General features: G+C 47.4%; 1 protein-coding gene and 1 long non-coding RNA gene across 10 annotated transcripts in view; one reads left to right on the top strand and one right to left on the bottom strand.

Moving 5' to 3' along the window:
- Window positions 1-4445: 4445 nt before the first annotated feature.
- The window catches only part of CNBD2 (cyclic nucleotide binding domain containing 2), a 74815-nt gene continuing 60992 nt past the window's right edge, over window positions 4446-18268 (bottom strand). For 3 of the 9 annotated variants that reach the window (XM_063720648.1, XM_063720646.1, XM_063720649.1), the window contains 2 exons: window positions 11375-11544; window positions 4446-4789 (listed from right to left, as the gene is read on the bottom strand). In XM_063720648.1, the coding sequence (XP_063576718.1) occupies window positions 4498-4789; window positions 11375-11544 (462 nt within the window). In that variant the 3' untranslated portion in view covers window positions 4446-4497. Of the gene's footprint in view, window positions 4790-11374; window positions 11545-14855; window positions 15042-18268 lie in introns of those variants that run through there. The other 6 variants (XM_063720653.1, XM_063720652.1, XM_063720654.1 and 3 more) reach the window with 3 other exon arrangements.
- On the top strand, window positions 5071-15126 carry LOC129052218 (uncharacterized). The gene is made up of 4 exons (XR_008517140.2): window positions 5071-5607; window positions 7730-8279; window positions 11482-11587; window positions 14729-15126. It is a non-coding gene; the product is annotated as an uncharacterized LOC129052218 (long non-coding RNA).

The raw sequence follows: 18268 nt of genomic DNA, 5'->3' as shown, positions 1-18268 counted from the left end.
TGATCATGGCTCACTGCAGCCTTGACCTCTTAGGCTCAAGTAATCCTCCCACCTCAGCTAGTAGCTTGGACTATAGGCATGCACCACCATGGATGGCTAATTTTTGTATTTTTTGTAGAGACAGGGTCTCACTATGTTTCCCAGGCTGGTCTTGAACTCCCGCCTCAGCCTCCCAAAGTGCTAGGATTATAGGCGTGAGCCAGCACACCCAGTCTCCTGCCTGAATCTGATCCCATGTTGTTGTGTGTGTATGTATGTATGTGTGTATGTGTATGTGTGTCGTGTATGTATATGTGTATTTATGTATATGTGTGTATGTGTGTATGTGTCGTGTGTGTATATGTGTATATATATGTGTGTATGTATATGTGTATGTGTATATGTGTGTGTGTGCATGTGTGTATATATGTGTGCGTGTGCGTGTGCGTGTGTGTGTGTGTGTGTGCTGGGGAAAGGGAACCTTGAGAACCGGCGCTCATTCTGCAGCTCACAGCCTGGAAGCTAGGCTCACACACAAGTCCCACCTCCCTGGCCCTGCATTCCCCTCACTGTCCCACTCATTCTTTTTCCAAACAGTACCCTCCCCACACAGTGCTTGGTATGGTTTGCTGCCCTGTCTCCACTCTCCCCTGAGAGGCTGCCCATTCACGTTCCCGTGAGCTCCTTCACCTAGAGAAGAGTGTGGGGGTTGGGTGAGAAGTCATTCAGGCTCCTCCTACCCCAATCCACTCAGTGATGGCCTTTATCACTGATTATGAGGGCTCAGCCTTCCAAAGTCTCAGTTTCCTATTCCACTGAAGGGGAAGAGAGTTTCTAGATGATCAAATTGACCTTGGTCTAAAAGACATGAATAACACTTAGCGAGTGCTGAGCACTTACTGTGCCAGGGACTTGACACCATACGCTGAATATAACAAGCATCTCTTGCTGCCCACTCCCTGCTTGGTTACTGGATTCAAAGAGACAGCAGTACTGCCTAATTCTATAATTCTATTCAAATGTTCACTTGGTTTCTCAAACAAATGCCAAAGAGGGACACATTCTCAATGCGCAGAAAAGCACAGAGGACTCCTTGAAGTCCTCTTCAGACATTTCTCCTTCTCAAGTTCTTTTGTCACACAGTGGCTTCAGGAACTTTGCTCTTCCTCAGCTCCCCTCAAGACCTCCTGAAGCCCAGCCCAGAGTCTCTCACCCTTCTCAGTACCCTCACCCTCGGTTGCTCTTCCAGGCTATTTTCTCACCCATTACTGCCCTAGAAAACAAGTTCTGTCTGTTATTCTGGAAGCATTTTCTTATTTCCCAGGAAGCAGGACCCAGAGATCTTGGTGAAAAAAATCTTCCACCTTGTTATACACATACCACCTCTTTTAATCCTCAACAGCCATTAAGTGGCAGAGCCTGCAGGACTCAACAGGTCACTGAACTCCACAGTCAGATGCTCAGCAAGGTGACTGTCACGTAATAAGTACTCAACATGTGACCCCTTACATAAAGAGTTTGGGCTGGGCATAGTGGTTCACACCTGTAATCCTGGCATTTTGGGAGGCTGAGGCAGGAGGATCACTTGAGGCCAGGAGTTTGATACTAATCTGGACAGAACAGCGAGGCCCTGTCTCTCCAAAAAAAAAAAAAAGAAAGAAAGAAAAAATTAGGCATGGTAGTGCACACCTGTAATCCCGGCTACTTAAGAGGCTGAAGCAGGATGATCGCTTGAGCCCAGGAGTCTGAGGCTGTAGTGAGCTATGATCATGCCATTGCACTCTAGCCTGGGTGACAGAGAGAGACCCTGTCTCAAAAATAAATTTAAAAACATAAAATTTAAAAGGAGTTTGGTGACCCCTAGCCGAGAAAATAAAAGGCAACAGAAAATGCATCTTATCCACCCTTTGACTCTCTCTGCAGTGCTCAATAAATAAATTTCAAGGCTGGGCACGGTGGCTCACGCCTATAATCCTAGCACTTTGGAAGTACCAAGACAGGTGGATTGCCTGAGCTCAGGAGTTTGAGACCAGCCTGGGCAACACAGCAAAACCCCATCTCTACTAAAAATACAAAAAATTAGCCAGGCGTGTAGCCAGGCCTGATGTCACACACCTGTAGTCCCAGCTACTTGAGAGGCTGAGACACGAGAATCGCTTGAATCTGGAAGGTTGCAGTGAGCTGAGATTGCACCACTGCGCTCCAGCCTGGGCGACAAAGCAAGACTGTCTCCAAAAATAAATAAATAAATTTCAAATGGATGAATAAGAAGCCCACACCATCATCTTGGAGCCACAGCCCTAATGCAAAAAGATACCTAAATATGGTCAGACACCCCAACTTACTTGGTCCCAAAACAGTGACCCCTTGTCCTTGTAGGTCACAGTTGACCTTTCCAGGACTTCTGCAGACATCCCTGACTCCTTGATTCTGGAGCTAGCAGGGAAGTGAAGATCTGTAAGTCCACTGCTTCTTTACCCTTTACGTCCACACCCCCTTCAGAGAGAAAAATTTCATACTTCTTTTCTGGTATGCAATATGAAAACGGTTTTCTTTGAAATTCAACAGAGTCCCAGTGTAGTGGCTCTGTATGAGTTTGTCCTCACATTGCTAATAAAGACATACCTGAGACTGGGTAGTTTATAAAGAAAACAGGTTTAATTGACTCACAGTTTCGCATGGCTGGGAGGCCTCAGGAAACTTAGAATCACGGCAGAAGGGGAAGCAAACAAATCCTTCTTCACACGGCAGCAGGAGAGCGAATGAGAGCTGAGCGAAGGGGAAAGCCCCTTATAAAACCATCAGATCTCGTGAGAACTCACTCACTAGCATGAGAACAGTATGGGGAAACTGCCTCCATGAGTCAATGGTCTCCACCTGGTCCTGCCCTTCACACATGGGGATTATTACAATTCAAGATAAGATTTTGGGTGGGGACACAGCCAAGTCGTATCAGGCTCATACCTGAAATCTCAGCACTTTAGGAGGCCAAGGTGAGAGGATCACTTTAGGCCAGGAGTTTGAGACCAGCCTGAGCAATTCAGTAAGACCCTGTCCCTACAAAAAAAAATTTTTAATTAGCCCTACGTGATGGTGCATACCTGTACTCCCAGCTACTTTGGAGGCTAAGGCAGGAGGATTGCTGGAGCCCAAGAGTTCGAGGCTGCAGTGAGCTACGATCGTGCCACTGCACTCCAGCCTAGGCAACAGAGCAAGACCCTGTCTCAAAATAAAAATAAAAAATAAATTCAACAAACAAAACTATAATGTTGAATATGCTTTTCAAACTAGATCACCCCCATTCATGAAAGCCATTGATCTTGTCCAACTTGCTCATTTCACCACTGGGGAAACTGAGGTACAGATAAGGGAATCAAAGTGCTCAAGAGGGTCCAGTGAGACACAAGCACACCTGGGAATGCCAGAGCTCCTGGTGCCCAGCTCAACGCCCAGGTGTTCCTCAGTCTATGCCTTGCCAGGGACAGGGTGGGTGACTTGGAAGCGGGCAGGCTCCTGTGCCGCCATGGCCTCCACCAGGCTCCTCAGTGCTCTCAAGCTAACCTATGGGGTTCTCGAAGGGAAAGAGGTATCTGGGGCTTGGTCTGTGGTGCTGAGGCTGCTGGAGACAGGAATCCTGAGTTCTAGGCCCAGATCAGTGTTGGGCAGCTCCAGATTAAAGACCCAGCAGAGAGAGTGAGGAGCCCTCTTTTCGTTCCGACTCTGCAGCCTCCTTGTCTCCACCTCCTCTATCACAGCTGCTCACTCCTCATGCTGGACCTGATGCCTGCTCCTGTCATGCTGTCCCATCAGCGTCTCTCTGGCTCCTGTACCCTCCTCCCAATCAGTCGCAGCCTCACTTCACTCTCTGACAGGGACCCAGCCCACCACCTGCAGGCCCATGTGTGTTTTGTTTGACACTATTTGAAAACAATCTGAATTAGTTGCTCGTGTTTAAAAACTGGTAGGAATCATCTAAAATATTGAATTTCTTGATTCTCTTGAAGAATCTACAGACTGACAATATGAGGCCTGAATTATTTTCTGACAGGGCAGCAACGGACTGGGCTAAGGGGCAGCTGCCCCATCTGGATGGGGAACTTACACAGCGGGCCCCAGCATCTCCACCATTCCCCGTTGCCTTCCCAGCCCTGCTGCTGCACTCCTTTAGATGACCTGTCTGGCCTCGGAAGGCATTTGCAACCCTAGTCTTGACCACTTTGATTTGAGCCTTCCCCACATCCAGCTTATCAGACAAGACCCTCGTACCCTGAAACTATGCCCAGTGATTAACCCGTCCACACACAGCCTCTAACCATCCATTCACTCAGCCCAGCCCTCAAGCGTCAAGGGAGACTGTGCCCCCATTGCCGTCCCCCAAACACCTCTCTGGACCCACAGCTCAGCCCTCCAGGCCCCCTTCCTCCAAGTCCCACAGCTCCCATGGTGGTCATTCAGAAAGCACGGCAGCCAATCCACCATCCTTTATTTGTCCTAAATAAGGACCCCTGCGCTCTTACACTAAGCCAAGAGTTCTCGGATTTTGTACCGAGGTGCTTTGATGGCTTGGACAATCCTCAATGGGGGGAGGTATTTCTGGGGTGCCATAAAAATAGGATAACGAGGTTTAGTCGTCTTGTTGATGCTGCACAAATCCAGGACCACAGACTTAGGGTTGTAGATCTCTTTCTTCTTGGGCCGGTTTGGAGTGAACAGTTGACTTTGGCAAGGTTCCACGAGCAGCCGCAACAGGTCCTTCCGAAAGATATTCCAGCTGTTCTCCTGGAGGAACTTCTGGCACATATCTTCATCACTAAAGGGCAGGCACAGAAGCCGAGGTTCTCATGCCAGTCCCGCCCCTCCAGCCTTGCCTCCTGCCACCTCCCCTCCCTCAGCGTGTGGCGCTTCATTCTGCTTCTCTGACCCTCCTAGACTCTCCCTCTGCACCCTTTCCCTTTCCACAATTTTCTTCCCTTAGGCCTGTGCTGTCTCATGTAGTAACAATGGGCCACATGTAGCTACTGAGTACCTGAAATGCAGCCAGTTTGAAATAGAGATGTGCTGTGAGTGTAAAATACACACCAGATTTCACAGACTTAGAACAACAAAAGAATGTAAAATAGCTCCTTAATCATTTTATATTGATAAATGGATAAAGTGTGGTATATACATATTACATGATTCCGTTTACGTGAGATGTCCAGAACAGGCAGGTCTGTAGAGACAGGAAGTAGATTGGTGGCTACCCTGGACTGGCCATGGTGCTCTGGCTCCACCCTGCCCCCTCCCCTCATAGCAAGTGAGGCTGAGGAAGGTGGAAGAAGGGCTGGGGCCTCCTGAGACCACAGCAAGGCAAGGGGGTATTAAGCTTCAATTAACTCACCTGTACTCTCTTACCTAAGCAGACAAGCTGAATACATCACTAACAAGTCAGAACATTCTTCCAGCCAGATTATATCGACAAAGACAAAGTCAACTTTGATCCATAGAGATTGGCTTAAGAAAAAACCCAGAGGTCAGCATGGCTACAAGCTAGTCCTGTAGCGTCAGCAATATGACAAAGCCAGCTTCCACCCGCTCATGAAAGCTGACCGTGTGCACCTCTTCTCAACTCCATGCTTGTGGCAGCAGGTTGGTAGTTTGAAACTGGCCATGGTGGCAGTATTTACACTATGGAAATCAGCAAACACTGGCAAGCCAGGGTCCTCCTCTGGCATCTTGGAGAGCTGATTGTTAAACATCCATGAGCACACTACTGGGTAGTCCTCACTTAAAAAGTTCCATTAACTCTCAATTTCTTACATAATAAATAACAACATCTCACTCGGACTTAGAACTTACCATGTGTCAAGCACTTTACATTTGTTAACTCATTTAATTTTCACAACCATCCCATTTCAGAAACATAGAAATTGGGGTGAGGCTAAGGGATTCACCAAAACCTAGGAGGGGGCAAGCATGGGATGACTAATTCTTAGGGGATAATTTTTTTTTAACCTAGATTCTAAGCTAAGACAGACAAGACTCCATGTCACTTCCTGATGCTGATGGTCACATTGATTTCTAGTCTACTTTTTCACTGAACAGGGTAGCCTCAGCTTCACACAGGGGTCTCAGTTCCAATCTCCTGTCTCACTTGAACTGAAAGCTGCATCTGTCCTTTCAGGCTTTAAAAAATCAACCCATGGCTGGGTGCAGTGGCTCATGCCTGTAATCCCAGCACTTTTAGGAGGACAGGCGGGTGGATCACTTCAGATCAGGAGTTCGAGACTAGCCTGGCCAAGATGGTGAAACCCTGTCTCTACTAAAAATACAAAAATTAGCCAGGTGTGGTGGCACATGCCTGTAATCCCAGCTACTCGGGAGGCTGAGCCACAAGAATCACTTGAACCCAGTGGGGGGACATTGCAGTGAGCTGAGATCACGCCACTGCACTCTAGCCTGGGCGACAGAGTGAGACTCTGTCCCCCCCAAAAAAAAATCAGCCCGTGACGCCCTTAAGCCCTCCTGGGCAATCCCCAGCATTAGTTCATGCTATCTGTCTGTTTTGGGTGATCCTCTTCACCTTGGCCTTGGGGATTTCCTGACTTTCTTGTGGATGCAGCCATGCATTCTACTCTACACTGGCCGCCCCGTGCTCTGTAGGGGTGATTTTCAGGATATCCAGCCTGTGCTATTCACAGGACAGGTACCTCTGCCACCGGCTCTGTGATCTTCAGGATCTCAGAGTCTTCGGTTAAAACGTGAGGGATCTGAGCTAGATAATGGATATGTTTTCTGCCTGTTTTAGCAGTCTAGAAAGGCACGAGTTCAACGATTAATGAATAAGACAGAATTCTGTGGGTCAGCATTCTAGATGAGGGCCGCAAATGCTGACTGCACAGGGCAGATGCTGAATGTTCCATCTGCCCCCGCTCAAGTCTATGTAAACCTTTTCTGAATTTCCATTCAACAGATATTAACTGATCCCCATCATGTGTCAGGCAATATGCAAGGAGCTAAGGCTCCTTAAACCCTTTTTTGAGTGGCAGGTCTAAATGGCCATTTCCTATATTGGTATTACCCAGGAATTAGAGAAGCGTGGCATCCTTGAACCAGAAGGAACCACCAGTATTTTTCAGCTTGTTTTTCTCACAAGACTGCTGCAGTGTTGGCCTTATCTACATATCATCTGCTCTTTAAATTTACTAGTGATTTTCCAGGCTGGGCATGGTGGCTCACACCTGTAATCCCAGCACTTTGGGAGGCCGAGGTGGGCAGATCACCTCAGGTTGGGAGTTCGAGACCAGCCTGGCCAACATGGTGAAACCCCGTCTCTACTAAAAGTAGTCAGGTGTGGTGGCGGCGCCTGTAATCCCAGCTACTTGGGAGGCTGAGGCAGGAGAATCACTTGAACCCGGGAGGCAGAGGTTGCAGTGAGCCAAGATCACACCACTGCACTCCAGCCTGGGTGACAAAGCAAGACTCTGTCTAAAAAAAAAAAAATTACGAATTATTTTCCTTCAATCTGTTCAGTTCCTTTTACTTAAATATTTACTTTAACTTTGTCTTAAGCAACAAGATCTGTCAGATCACACGGTTAGTAAGCTAGTCATGCTGCTTTTTCTAATTCACACAAATAAATACATAAATGTTAAAACTAAAAACGTCAATCTGCGAGCCGCCTAAAATCATCCTGTAACCCTCCTGTGGAATATGTTCATACTTTAAAAAATACTGATCTACTCTAATTTTCTTGTTTTGCTGATTGGAGTCGGAAGCCTAGAGAAGGTCATGAAGACCTCACATTGCTCAAGGTCACGAAGATCTCACGTCAGAGCCTTTTGTGTGCTTATTGGCCGGGGCTGGAATCACCTGCAGCTCTGTCTGCCTTCATACCCCCTTTCTCTACCATTGGAATCACTTGCTTCCCACACCTGCTGCCAAAACTGTGTCTGACCACAATATCACCGCAAGTAAAGAAAATGTGTAAGAAGTATGAGCTCCATTATGAAAACAGAGCATGACGATAAATGCATATTTGGCACATATTCACGAAGTGAATAAAACACTAAAAGGAAATACAGAAGATGCTAACTGGGATTGCTGGAGGATTGCAAATGATTTGGGTTTTGTCTTTTTCACTGTTCAGTGTTTTTCAATCTTCTGCAATGAGTATGGCCCAATCACATTTGGTCAACATTTATTAAGCACCTTCTGCATGCTGGGCACTGTACAGGTGCTAGAGACCAAAGACGGATAAAGCACAGCCTTGCCTTCCTGAAGCACTTAATCAGGTGGAAGGGAAAGAGCTGTGCAAACAGGTAACTGTATGACAACATGATATGGTCAATGACAGAGCTGTGTAGAGAATATTATGAGTGTGCAGAAAGGGGGTACTTATCCCAAATTGGGGTTAGTCTGAGCAGGTTTGCTGCAGAAGATGAATCTTACAGAATGAGCAGGAATTTATCACAAAGGGTGGAGGCAGGACTGGGGTTAGCACTTCAGGCAAAAGGGCCAGCGTTGGCAAAGGCAAGGTATGTGCAGCATCTAGCAGGCAACCCGCCTGGGTTGCTGGCGTGAGTTGGAGGTGGCAGGAGATGCTGCAGGGGGCTTGAGTGGGGGGTCAGACTGTGGTGGGTCATTGAGGTAGCATTGAGTTTGGACTTTATCCTATAGGCAGTGAGATACCATTGAAAGGTTTCAAGCAGGAGTTTAACACAACCAGATTAGGGTTTTAACAAGAACACAGTGTGCAGAAAGAATCCAGCAGGCAGGAGTCTGAAGGGGAGGAACCCGTGATAGGACTCTTGCAGGAGTGTAGCTTGGTGGTCCCCAAGTGGGGGTGGAGGCCAGGCACGGTGGCTCATGCAATCCCAGCACTTTGGGAGGCCAAGGTGGGTGGATTCTTTGAGCTCAGGAGTTTGAGACCAGCCTGGGCAACATGGCAAAACCCTGTCTCTACCAAAAAATACAAAAAAATTAGCCAGGCATGGTGGCACCTGCCTGTTGTCCCAATTACTGGGGAGGCTGAGGTGGGAGGATCACTTGAGCCCAGGAGGCGGAGGTTGCAGTGAGTTGAGATTCAGCCACAGCATGCCAGCCTGGATGACAGAGTGAGACCCCGTCTCTCACACACACACACACACACACACAAAACAAAGCCAGGGTGGAGAGACATGTCACCCAGGGAGATGTACAAGATCCACTAGAGTATGTGAATAGTAGGATTTCATTTATCTTTCTCTTATTCTTTTAAAAGATCAATTTTTATATGTTTATAATATATATTGGTACAGTAATATTATATGTGGATATAATAAAAAAAATTAACAGATGTTATTTATATTACATATACATACCACGGAGCACATGCTTGAACACTTTTTAGTAATAGCAGTGTGAGATGAAAACAGTTTTGAGACCACTGGTCTGGGCAATAAATTAATTTTTACATTTTAAAAAAGTTATTTGTTCCCATTATAAAAGCATTAACATTCACTCTAGAAAATTTGGACACTATGAAAAAGTAAAAAAAAAAATTATCTAATCTTTCAAGATACATATTTATTTTTAATAATTATAAAAGTAAATTTCAGCATTTTGGAAGACCAAGGCAGGAGGACTGGTTCAAGACCAGCTTGGGCAACATAATGAGACCCCCATCTCTACAAAAAAATTTTCAATTAGCTGAGCATTGTAGTGCACATCTATAGTTCCAGCTACTCAGGAGACTGAGGTGGGAGGATCCCTTGAGCCCAGAAGGTCAAGGCTACAGTGAGCCATGATTGTGCCACTGCACGCCAGCCTCGGAACAGAGTGAGAACCTGCCTCAAAAAAATAAGTAAATAAAAATAAAATAAAATAAAACATGAGAGGAATATATAACCAGAGAGTCACCTTTAGTCTCACCTCCCAGAGAAAACGACTCTTACCACAGGCATTGTCATTTTTGCTTATTTCCTTCTAGGTTTCTCTCGGGTAAGTGTTTTACAAAGGCATAGTCATAGCACATGTACAATTCTGTACCGCCCTTTTCCAGTATCATTATGTCACCCATTTTACCCTGCTGTTACAGAGCCATTAAGCTTACCATTTTTTAAATAAAACAATTATGTTCTATCAAGAGAATATACCACAATTTTATAAACTATCCTCTTAGTGCGGCACACATGAATGTTGTCATTGTTTTTCTATTATGAATATGGCTGCTATGAACATCTTTATTTTTTATTATTATTATTTTTGTTTGAGACAGAGTTTCGCCCTTGTTGCCCAGGCTGGAGTGCAAAGGTGCAACCTCGGCTCACTGCAACCTTCGCCTCCCAGGTTCAAGTGATTCTCCTGCCTCAGCCTCCTGAGTAGCTGGGATTAAAGGTGCCCACCTCCACACCCGGTGGTGTGTTTAGTAGACTATGTTTAGTAGAGACAGGGTTTCACCATGTTGGCCAGCTGGTCTTAAACTCCTGACCTCAGGTAATCCACCTGCCTCGGCCTCCCAAAGTGCTGGGATTACAGGCATGAGCCACCATGCCCAGCCTATTATTATTATTATTTTGAGATGGAATCTTGCTCTGTCACCCAGGCTGGAGTGCAATGGTGTTATCTCGGCTCACTTCAACCTCTGCCTCCCGGGTTCAAGTGATTCTCCTGTCTCAGCCTCCTGAGTAGCTGGGATTACAGAGGCCCACTACCATGCCCGGCTAATTTTTGTATTTTTAGTAGAGGTGGGGTTTCACCATGTTGGCCAGCCTGGTCTCAAACACCTGACCTCAGGTGATCCACTTGCCTTGGCCTCCCAAAGTGCTGGGATTACAGGAGTGAGCCACTACACCCAGCCTTATTATTTTTTAACACAGAGTTTCACTCTGTTACCCAGGCTGGAGTGTGGTGATGCCATCTCAGCTCACTGCAACCTCTGTCTCCCAGGTTCAAGAGATTCTCCTACCTCAGCCTCCTGAGTAGTTGGGATTACAGGCATGTGCCACCACGCCTGGCTAATTTTGTGTTTTTAGTAGAGATGGGGTTTTACTATGTTGGCCAGATTGGTCTCAAAATCCTGACCTCAAGTGATCTGCCTGCCTCAGCTTCCCAAAGTGCTGGGATTATAGGCGTGAGCCACTGCACCCGACCCTGCAATGAACATCTTAATGCAGGGGCTTTCTCCATATTTTGGCTCTATAAATTCACAGATGAATCTCTGTCTTAAAGTGTTGGGACAGTTTTATAGCACTTGAAATGTAATGCTAACATTATTATCAAAAGGAGTGAGCCTATCTAGAGTGTACCAACAACTCCCAGTTTCATTTCACGCTTGTCAGCAACAGGTATTATATTTTTCCTTCTTTTACTAAAATAACAGGTGAAAAATTGTTCATTTCACCTGATGGGACTTACGTACATTTCCAGTACTGACCTGGGGAATGCAATATTGAGCTTTAACAACTTTTTTATCATCTTGTCATCATTGTCAATCAGTTCATAAAATATTTCCTTCCTTATCCGTATCAACTCATTTCCCAGGCTCATCAGGATCAAGGGTCGTGTGTCGCATTCACCCTCTGGAAGGAAGACCTGGTGAAGACCCTCGGGAGAAGTCACAGAAAGTTAGACCTCAGAGACTGGCCAGGTCTGCCCGCAGATTTTCATTCTTTTTTTTCTTTTTTTTTTTTTTTTTTTTGAGACGGAGTTTCGCTATTGTTGCCCAGGCTGGAGTGCAATGGCCCAATCTCAGCTCATTGCAACCTGTGCCTCCCAGGTTCAAACGATTCTCCTGCCTCAGCCACCTGAGTAGCTGGGATTACAGGCATGCACTACCATGCCCGGCTAGTTTTGTATTTTGAGTAGAGATGGGGTTTCTCCATGTTGGTCAGGCTGTCTCGAACTCCTGACCTCAGGTGATCCACCCGCCTCGGTCTCCCAAAGTGCTGGGATTACAGGTGTGAGCCACCGTGCCCAGCCTACCTGCAGATTTTCTAGATGGGAAAAAGAAGGCCTCGAGCAGGAGGTGAATTTATCTGGGATCACTGAGCAAATGACAGGCAGGAGAAATCCTGGGCCCCTTTTGCTACATCACATGGAATTCCTCTAACCGTGGAATTAGAAGAGCACCTAGATCAGATTACCCACTGTCCCACTCCAGGAACCTCACTGCCCCTATTGCTCTCAAGTTTTCCCCAATGTCCAATTACAGCTTTTTGTTTTATTTTGTTTTTGTTCTTGTCGAGCAAATCTGTTTTCTCTTCCTTAGGACTTACAACAAAAATCAAACAGCTAGGCACCAGGTGCAGTGGCTCACACCTGTAATCCCAGCACTTTGGGAGGCCCAGGTGGGTGGATCACTTGAGCCCAGGAGTTTGAGACCAGCCTGGGCAACATGGTGAAACCACATATCTACACAAATTACAAAAGTTAGCCAGGTGTGATAGTGCATGCCTGTAGTCCCAGGCTGAGGTGGGAGGATTTCTTGAGCCCAGGAGGTGGAGGTTGCAGTGAGCCAAGATCGCGCCACTGCACTCCAGCCTAGGCGACAGAGCGAGAGACTATCCCAAAAAAGTAAAATAGGCCAGGTGTGGTGGCTCACACCTGTAATCCCAGCACTTTGGGAGGCCGAGGCAGGCTAATCACCTGAGGTCAGGAGTTTGAGACCAGCCTGGCCAACATGGTGAAACCCCGCCTCTACTAATAATACAAAAATTAGGGCTGGGCGCAGTGGCTCACACCTGTAATCCCAGCACTTTGGGAGGCTGAGGCAGGTGGATCACGAGGTCAGGAGATCAAGACCATCCTGACGAACATGGTGAAAACCCATCTCTACTAAAAATACAAAAAATTTTCCAGGTATGGTGGCACGTGCCTGTAGTCCCAGCTACCTGGGAGGCTGAGGCAGGAGAATCGCTTGAACCTGGGAGGCAGAGGTTGCAATGAGCCAAAATTGCACCACTGCACTCCAGCCTGACGACAGAGCGAGACTCCATCTCAAAAAAAAAAAAGAAAAGAAAAAGAAAAAGAAAAAAAAAGAATTAGCCGGGCATGGTGATGGTGGCCGGTGCCTGTAATCCCAGCTACTCGGGAGGCTGAGGCAGGGGAATCGTTTCAATCAGAGAGGCAGAGGTTGTGGTGAGCCAAGATTGCGCCACTGCACTCCAGCCTGGGTGACAGAGTGAAACTGTGTCTCAAAAAAAAAAAAGTAAAATAAAAAAAATCAAACAGCCAGTCCTCTTCTAGACCTTATCTTTGCAGCCACCTACCCCACCCTTTCCTGGAGGCCTCTGTTTCTCCTCCATCCCTCACAGACTTCGGTGGCCACAGGTCCTCCTCTCTCCAGCTGTCCTCCTGCTCCTTGGCTTGAATTCCTACTTTGTTCTGTCTGGAAGGGAGATGGAAGTCCACAGGCACACTTGCTTCCGTGATGAAGGGTGCAATCCGCTTTTTAAGGAGACACCCTGGGACAGGCAGAGCCAGGACTAGAATCCTTGTTGCTGAACTCCCAATCCAGTGCTCAGTCTTCAGCCTCTCAGCTGTTAATCAAGGCTCAGGCAAGGAGGGGCAGGGACAGGAACGGTTAGTGGCCCCAGAGCCACCAATGCCAGCTGTGTAGGGCTCAAGAAGAAAAAGGGCCACAAACCAAGAGGCCCACTCTCTGGAGGACACATGGGGTTGGGACTAATCCTGGATCCAAGTTGCTGTTGTTGAAGTACAATATACACACCTAATTTACCATCTTTACCATTTTTAAGCATACAGTTCACTGGAAATAAATACATGCATATTCTTTCTTTTCATTCCCCCTCTTCCTCCCCATCCCAGCCTCTGGTAACCACCAATCTACGCTCTATCTTCATGAGATCCAGTTTTTAGATCCCACATATGCGTGAGAACATGCAATATTTGTCTTTCTGTGCTTGGCTTATTCCACTTAACATAGCCTCCAGTGCCATCCACGCTGCTGCAAATGACAGGATCTCATTCCTTTTTATGGCTGAATGATATTCCATTGTGTATATGTCCCACATTTTCCTTATCCACTCATCTGTTAATGGACACTTAGATTGATTCCATATTTTAAAATTGTACTTAGTGACTTGGGGCACACAGTACCTCCTGGGCCATGCAGGTGAGAATATCTATCGACATGTCTCCAAAGGATTCTGAATTTGAAAGGAGATGTGAAGCGGGATCTGGAACACCCTCCCCACCTCCACCATTTGGGTTCTAGACCTTGAAATATGACCACATACAAATTTTTGGGTACTCTGAGCCCTGGCCTTGTCTCTCTTTGGCAAGACTGGGGTGGAGTGATGCCACCTTTCCTCTGAAGCTGCTGAGGGTCTACATGAGATGGCACGTGTGAAAGTGCTCTGGGGGACATGAAGCACCTCATGTGTCTCTCATGTTGAGTACAGTGGGAACAAAGGCCCTCCTAGCCAATGCCAGGACTTGCACAGAAACCAGAATGGCTGCTCTTTAGCCAGCTCCTACTCTGGGGAGGAAACATATATATATGAATTTATACCTTACAACCATCCTAGGATGTGGGGGCTATCCTCAGATGTGGAAAATGAGGTTCAGGAAAAGAAATTTACCTATCCACGGTCAATCATCTTATAATTACAATAGCAATGATGATAAGATGGTAATAATAGCACCAACGAACATTTATTGAGCACTCACTAAATTCCAGGCCCTCTTGTAGTTTTTGCATCTATAACCCATTTAACCCTCACCACAATCCAGTGAGCTGACTCCTATTTTTATTCTCATGTTACAGGTGAGGATGCTGAGGTTAAGAAAATTGTCCAACATCGGCCAGGCGCAGTGGCTCATGCCTGTAATCCCAGCACTTTGGGAGGCTGAGGTGGGCGGATCACGAGGTCAGGAGATCGAGACCATCCTGGCTAACACGGTGAAACCCCGTCTCTACTAAAAATACAGAAAATTAGCTGGGCGTGGTGCAGGTGCTTGTAGTCCCAGCTACTTGGGAGGCTGAGGCAGGAGAATGGCATAAACTCAGGAGGCGGAGCTTGCAGTGAGCGGAGATCGTGCCACTGCACTCCAGCCTGGGCGACACAGTGAGACTCCGTCTCAAAAAAAAAAAAAAAAGAAAAGAAAAAGAAACTTGTTTAACATTACACACCAGGAAAGCAATAAACCTAGGCTTTGAATCAGGTGGTCTGTCTTCAGAGTCTGTGCTTTCAGCAACTACAATGAGGAAACTGAGGCACAAAGGTTAAGTAGCTTGACCAAGGTAATGAGACATAAAGTGGCAGAGCCCAACCTTGAACCAGGGATCCACTCAGGAGCACTGCTGTCCTGCTTGCTCTCTCAGCCACCTCCAACCCACTTGCTGCATGCACACAGCTGGAGTCAGTTGCTTCTCTGGCTAGATGCTTCAAACAGCGTCCCAAAGCACCTGGGATCAAATAAATCTCATGCCTCCTAAGGCCTGGGCTGTCTCACCCTTCCAGGCCCTCCATCTCAGCCTCATGTCACTGCTACCTTGCTTAGTCTGTTGCAGCCACTCTGCCCTCCCTTCCAATCCCCCCAACACGCCTCCTCCCTCCTGTCTTGAACCTTGAACTTGCCGCTTGTCTGTCTTGAACACTTTTCTGCCAGGTCGTTCCATAGCTTATTCTTTTTTTTTTTTTTTTCTTTTTTGAGACAAGGTCTCACTCTGTCCCCAGGCTGGAGTGCAGTTGCATGATTTCAGCTCACTACAATCTCAACCCCCTGGGCTCAAGGGATCCTCCTGCCTCAGCCTCCCGAGTAGCTGGGACTACAGGTGTGCACCACCACACCCGGCTAATTTTTGTTTTTGGTAGAGACGGGGTTTCACCATGTTGCGCAGGCTGGTCTCGAACTCCTGGCCTCAGCCATCCTCCTTCCTTGGCCTCCCAAAGTGCTGGGATTACAAGTGTGAGCCACTGTGCTCAGCCCCATAGCTTATTATTTTCATCATTCAGGTCTCAGCTTAAACATCACCTCCTCGGAGCAGCCTTCCCTTAGCCACCCCATTTAAGAACCTCCCCACCCACCCTGCTTTTCATTCCATTCCTAACAGCGATTTGTAACTTTCTATGTATTTACTAGTTATCTGTTTGTTGTCTGTCCTGACTAGATCATAAGCCCCATGAGGGCAGGAATTACATCAGTCTAGTCAGCCACAATGGCACTTTGTGCCATGCTTGGAGCATGGTAGGTGCTCAAGGAATAACTGCTGAATGAGTGACCCAAATGGAGCCACACAACTTTAGAGGTGACAGCTCACCCAGATGAATCTCCTCATTTTCCCATGACATAGATTCAGAAAGGGAAAGTGATTTGCCCGTGGCCACACAGCTAACTATTAGAAGCAAAATGAAAATAAGAAATGCTGCTTGCCACCTCTCTTCTGCGCTGCCCATGGCTCTGGCCTGCCCAGTCTTGACCACCTCAGAGGCCTGAGCCTGCCTGTTCCTTGGAGAAGTTGGACTTCCTATATCTCCTGGCTCAAAACCTGGGTCCCTCTACCCTAGGCCCCACCCTCTGCTGTTCCCAGGGCTGACCCAGCTCCACACTGCTACTCCCAAGGGTGAGGACGGTGTGACCCACCTTCCAGGGGGCGGGTTCAGTCAAGCAGTTACCACTCTCATTCTCCTACAGCTGAAGCCAGGGCCTCAACACACGGAGCTCCGAGTCCTACCACAGGCACCTCACGAAGGCATCGGCAGACATTTTCTTCAAAGGGGTCACGTTAACAAATATTTGTTGAAGGCTTTCTATGTGCTGGCCCTATGTGGGAAGCAGCAGCCAGGTCCTTGTGCTAAGTCCCCACCCAAAGCCTTCCAGGACTTCTAGGAAATCAAGGCCTTACTCCCTGTTCCAGCATTGCAGGGCCTGGACAAAACAGACCTGTTGTTCCTGTTCCTGACACCGCCTACCAACTGAGCAAGGCCTTTTCTGTCCTCGTGCCTCCATCCTGCCCAGGCCTCAGTGTCCCTTAGTGCCCTGTGTTCAGCTCTGAGCACCTTACTCTGAAACATTAACAAATTGAAGTGAAGCAGACACCGCCTTCACTAACTCTAACAAAGACGTATTAATGTAAGATGTTAATAACAGGGGAAACTGGGTGTGGGGCATATGGGGACTCTCTGTACTATCTTCTCAATTTTTCTGTAAATCTAAAACTGTTCTAAAAAATAAGACCACTAAAACAATGAATCCAGTAGTGGGGGCAGGGGGAGTGTGGGTGACCATGCTTGGCTGTGAGCTGATCACTAGGGAGGCTGGGAGGCAGGTGACAGAGCTGAGTGGCAGGAGGAGCGGTGTGTGGGCGCAGAGGTGGGGCAGGCAGAAGGGCTTTTCAGGAGGAGCAATGGGCTGGAAGGCTGGAAATTAAGCCCCTTGAAGAATGACCGAAGGAATGGAGGCCACTCTGCGTGAATATGAAAATAATTAACGGAACACTGGCACTGTGCCTGGCTACATAAATGTTGAATGAAAAACAAAACAGCATTCTTTAAATACCTAAGGGCATCACATGCTAAGGAAGTGGATTTCTTCTGTTTTGGGGGACAGGGCAGGGAGAGGAGAGGAGCTAGTTTAAAGTTGTAGGAGGCAATGTTTTACTAAACAAAATGAAAAACTTTCTAAGAGCTAAAAAATAATCAGCATTGACAGAGGGCTGTGCTAGGGACTGGACCTCCCAGACAGTACTGACTGACTTTCCCAGCCCCGAGGACATACAGGCTGGTGTGAGTAGAGGGAAGGAGCATGCACAGTCCACCATAACACAGGGGGAGAATGGCGTAAGGACAACCTTGGAGATAGTGACAAAGGAACAGGAGAGGGCTTGGTGAGGGAACAGTTTCCCAGATGCCGAATAACCACACATGAGGCTTCAGGAGGCAGCCCTCTGCAGGCACAGGCGGGCTGAGGCCCATTGCTCCTCCTGAAATCCCTTCTCCCACCCTACCTCTGCACCCGCACACTGCTCCTCCTCCTCTCATTCAGCTCTGGCACCTGCCACCCAGCTTCCATAGTGATCAGCTCATAGCCAAGCGTGGTCATCCATACTGCCCTCGCTCCCACAACTGCATTTTTTTTTTTTTTTTTTTTGAGACAGGCTCTCATTCTGTTGTTCAGATTGAAGTACAGTAACACAATCATGGCTCACTGCAGCCTCGACTTCACAGGCTCAAGCAATCCTCCCACCCCACCCTCCCAAGTAGCTGGGATCATAGGCAAATGTCACCATGCCCAGCTAACTTTTTAATTTTTTGTAGAGACAGGATCTCAGTTTGTTGCCCAAGCTGGTCTCGAACTCCTGGGC

This window comes from Pongo abelii, chromosome 21 (genome assembly GCF_028885655.2).
Source record: "Pongo abelii isolate AG06213 chromosome 21, NHGRI_mPonAbe1-v2.0_pri, whole genome shotgun sequence".
Taxonomy (NCBI): Eukaryota; Metazoa; Chordata; class Mammalia; order Primates; family Hominidae; genus Pongo; species Pongo abelii.
This window is presented reverse-complemented; position numbering and strand designations above follow the sequence as displayed.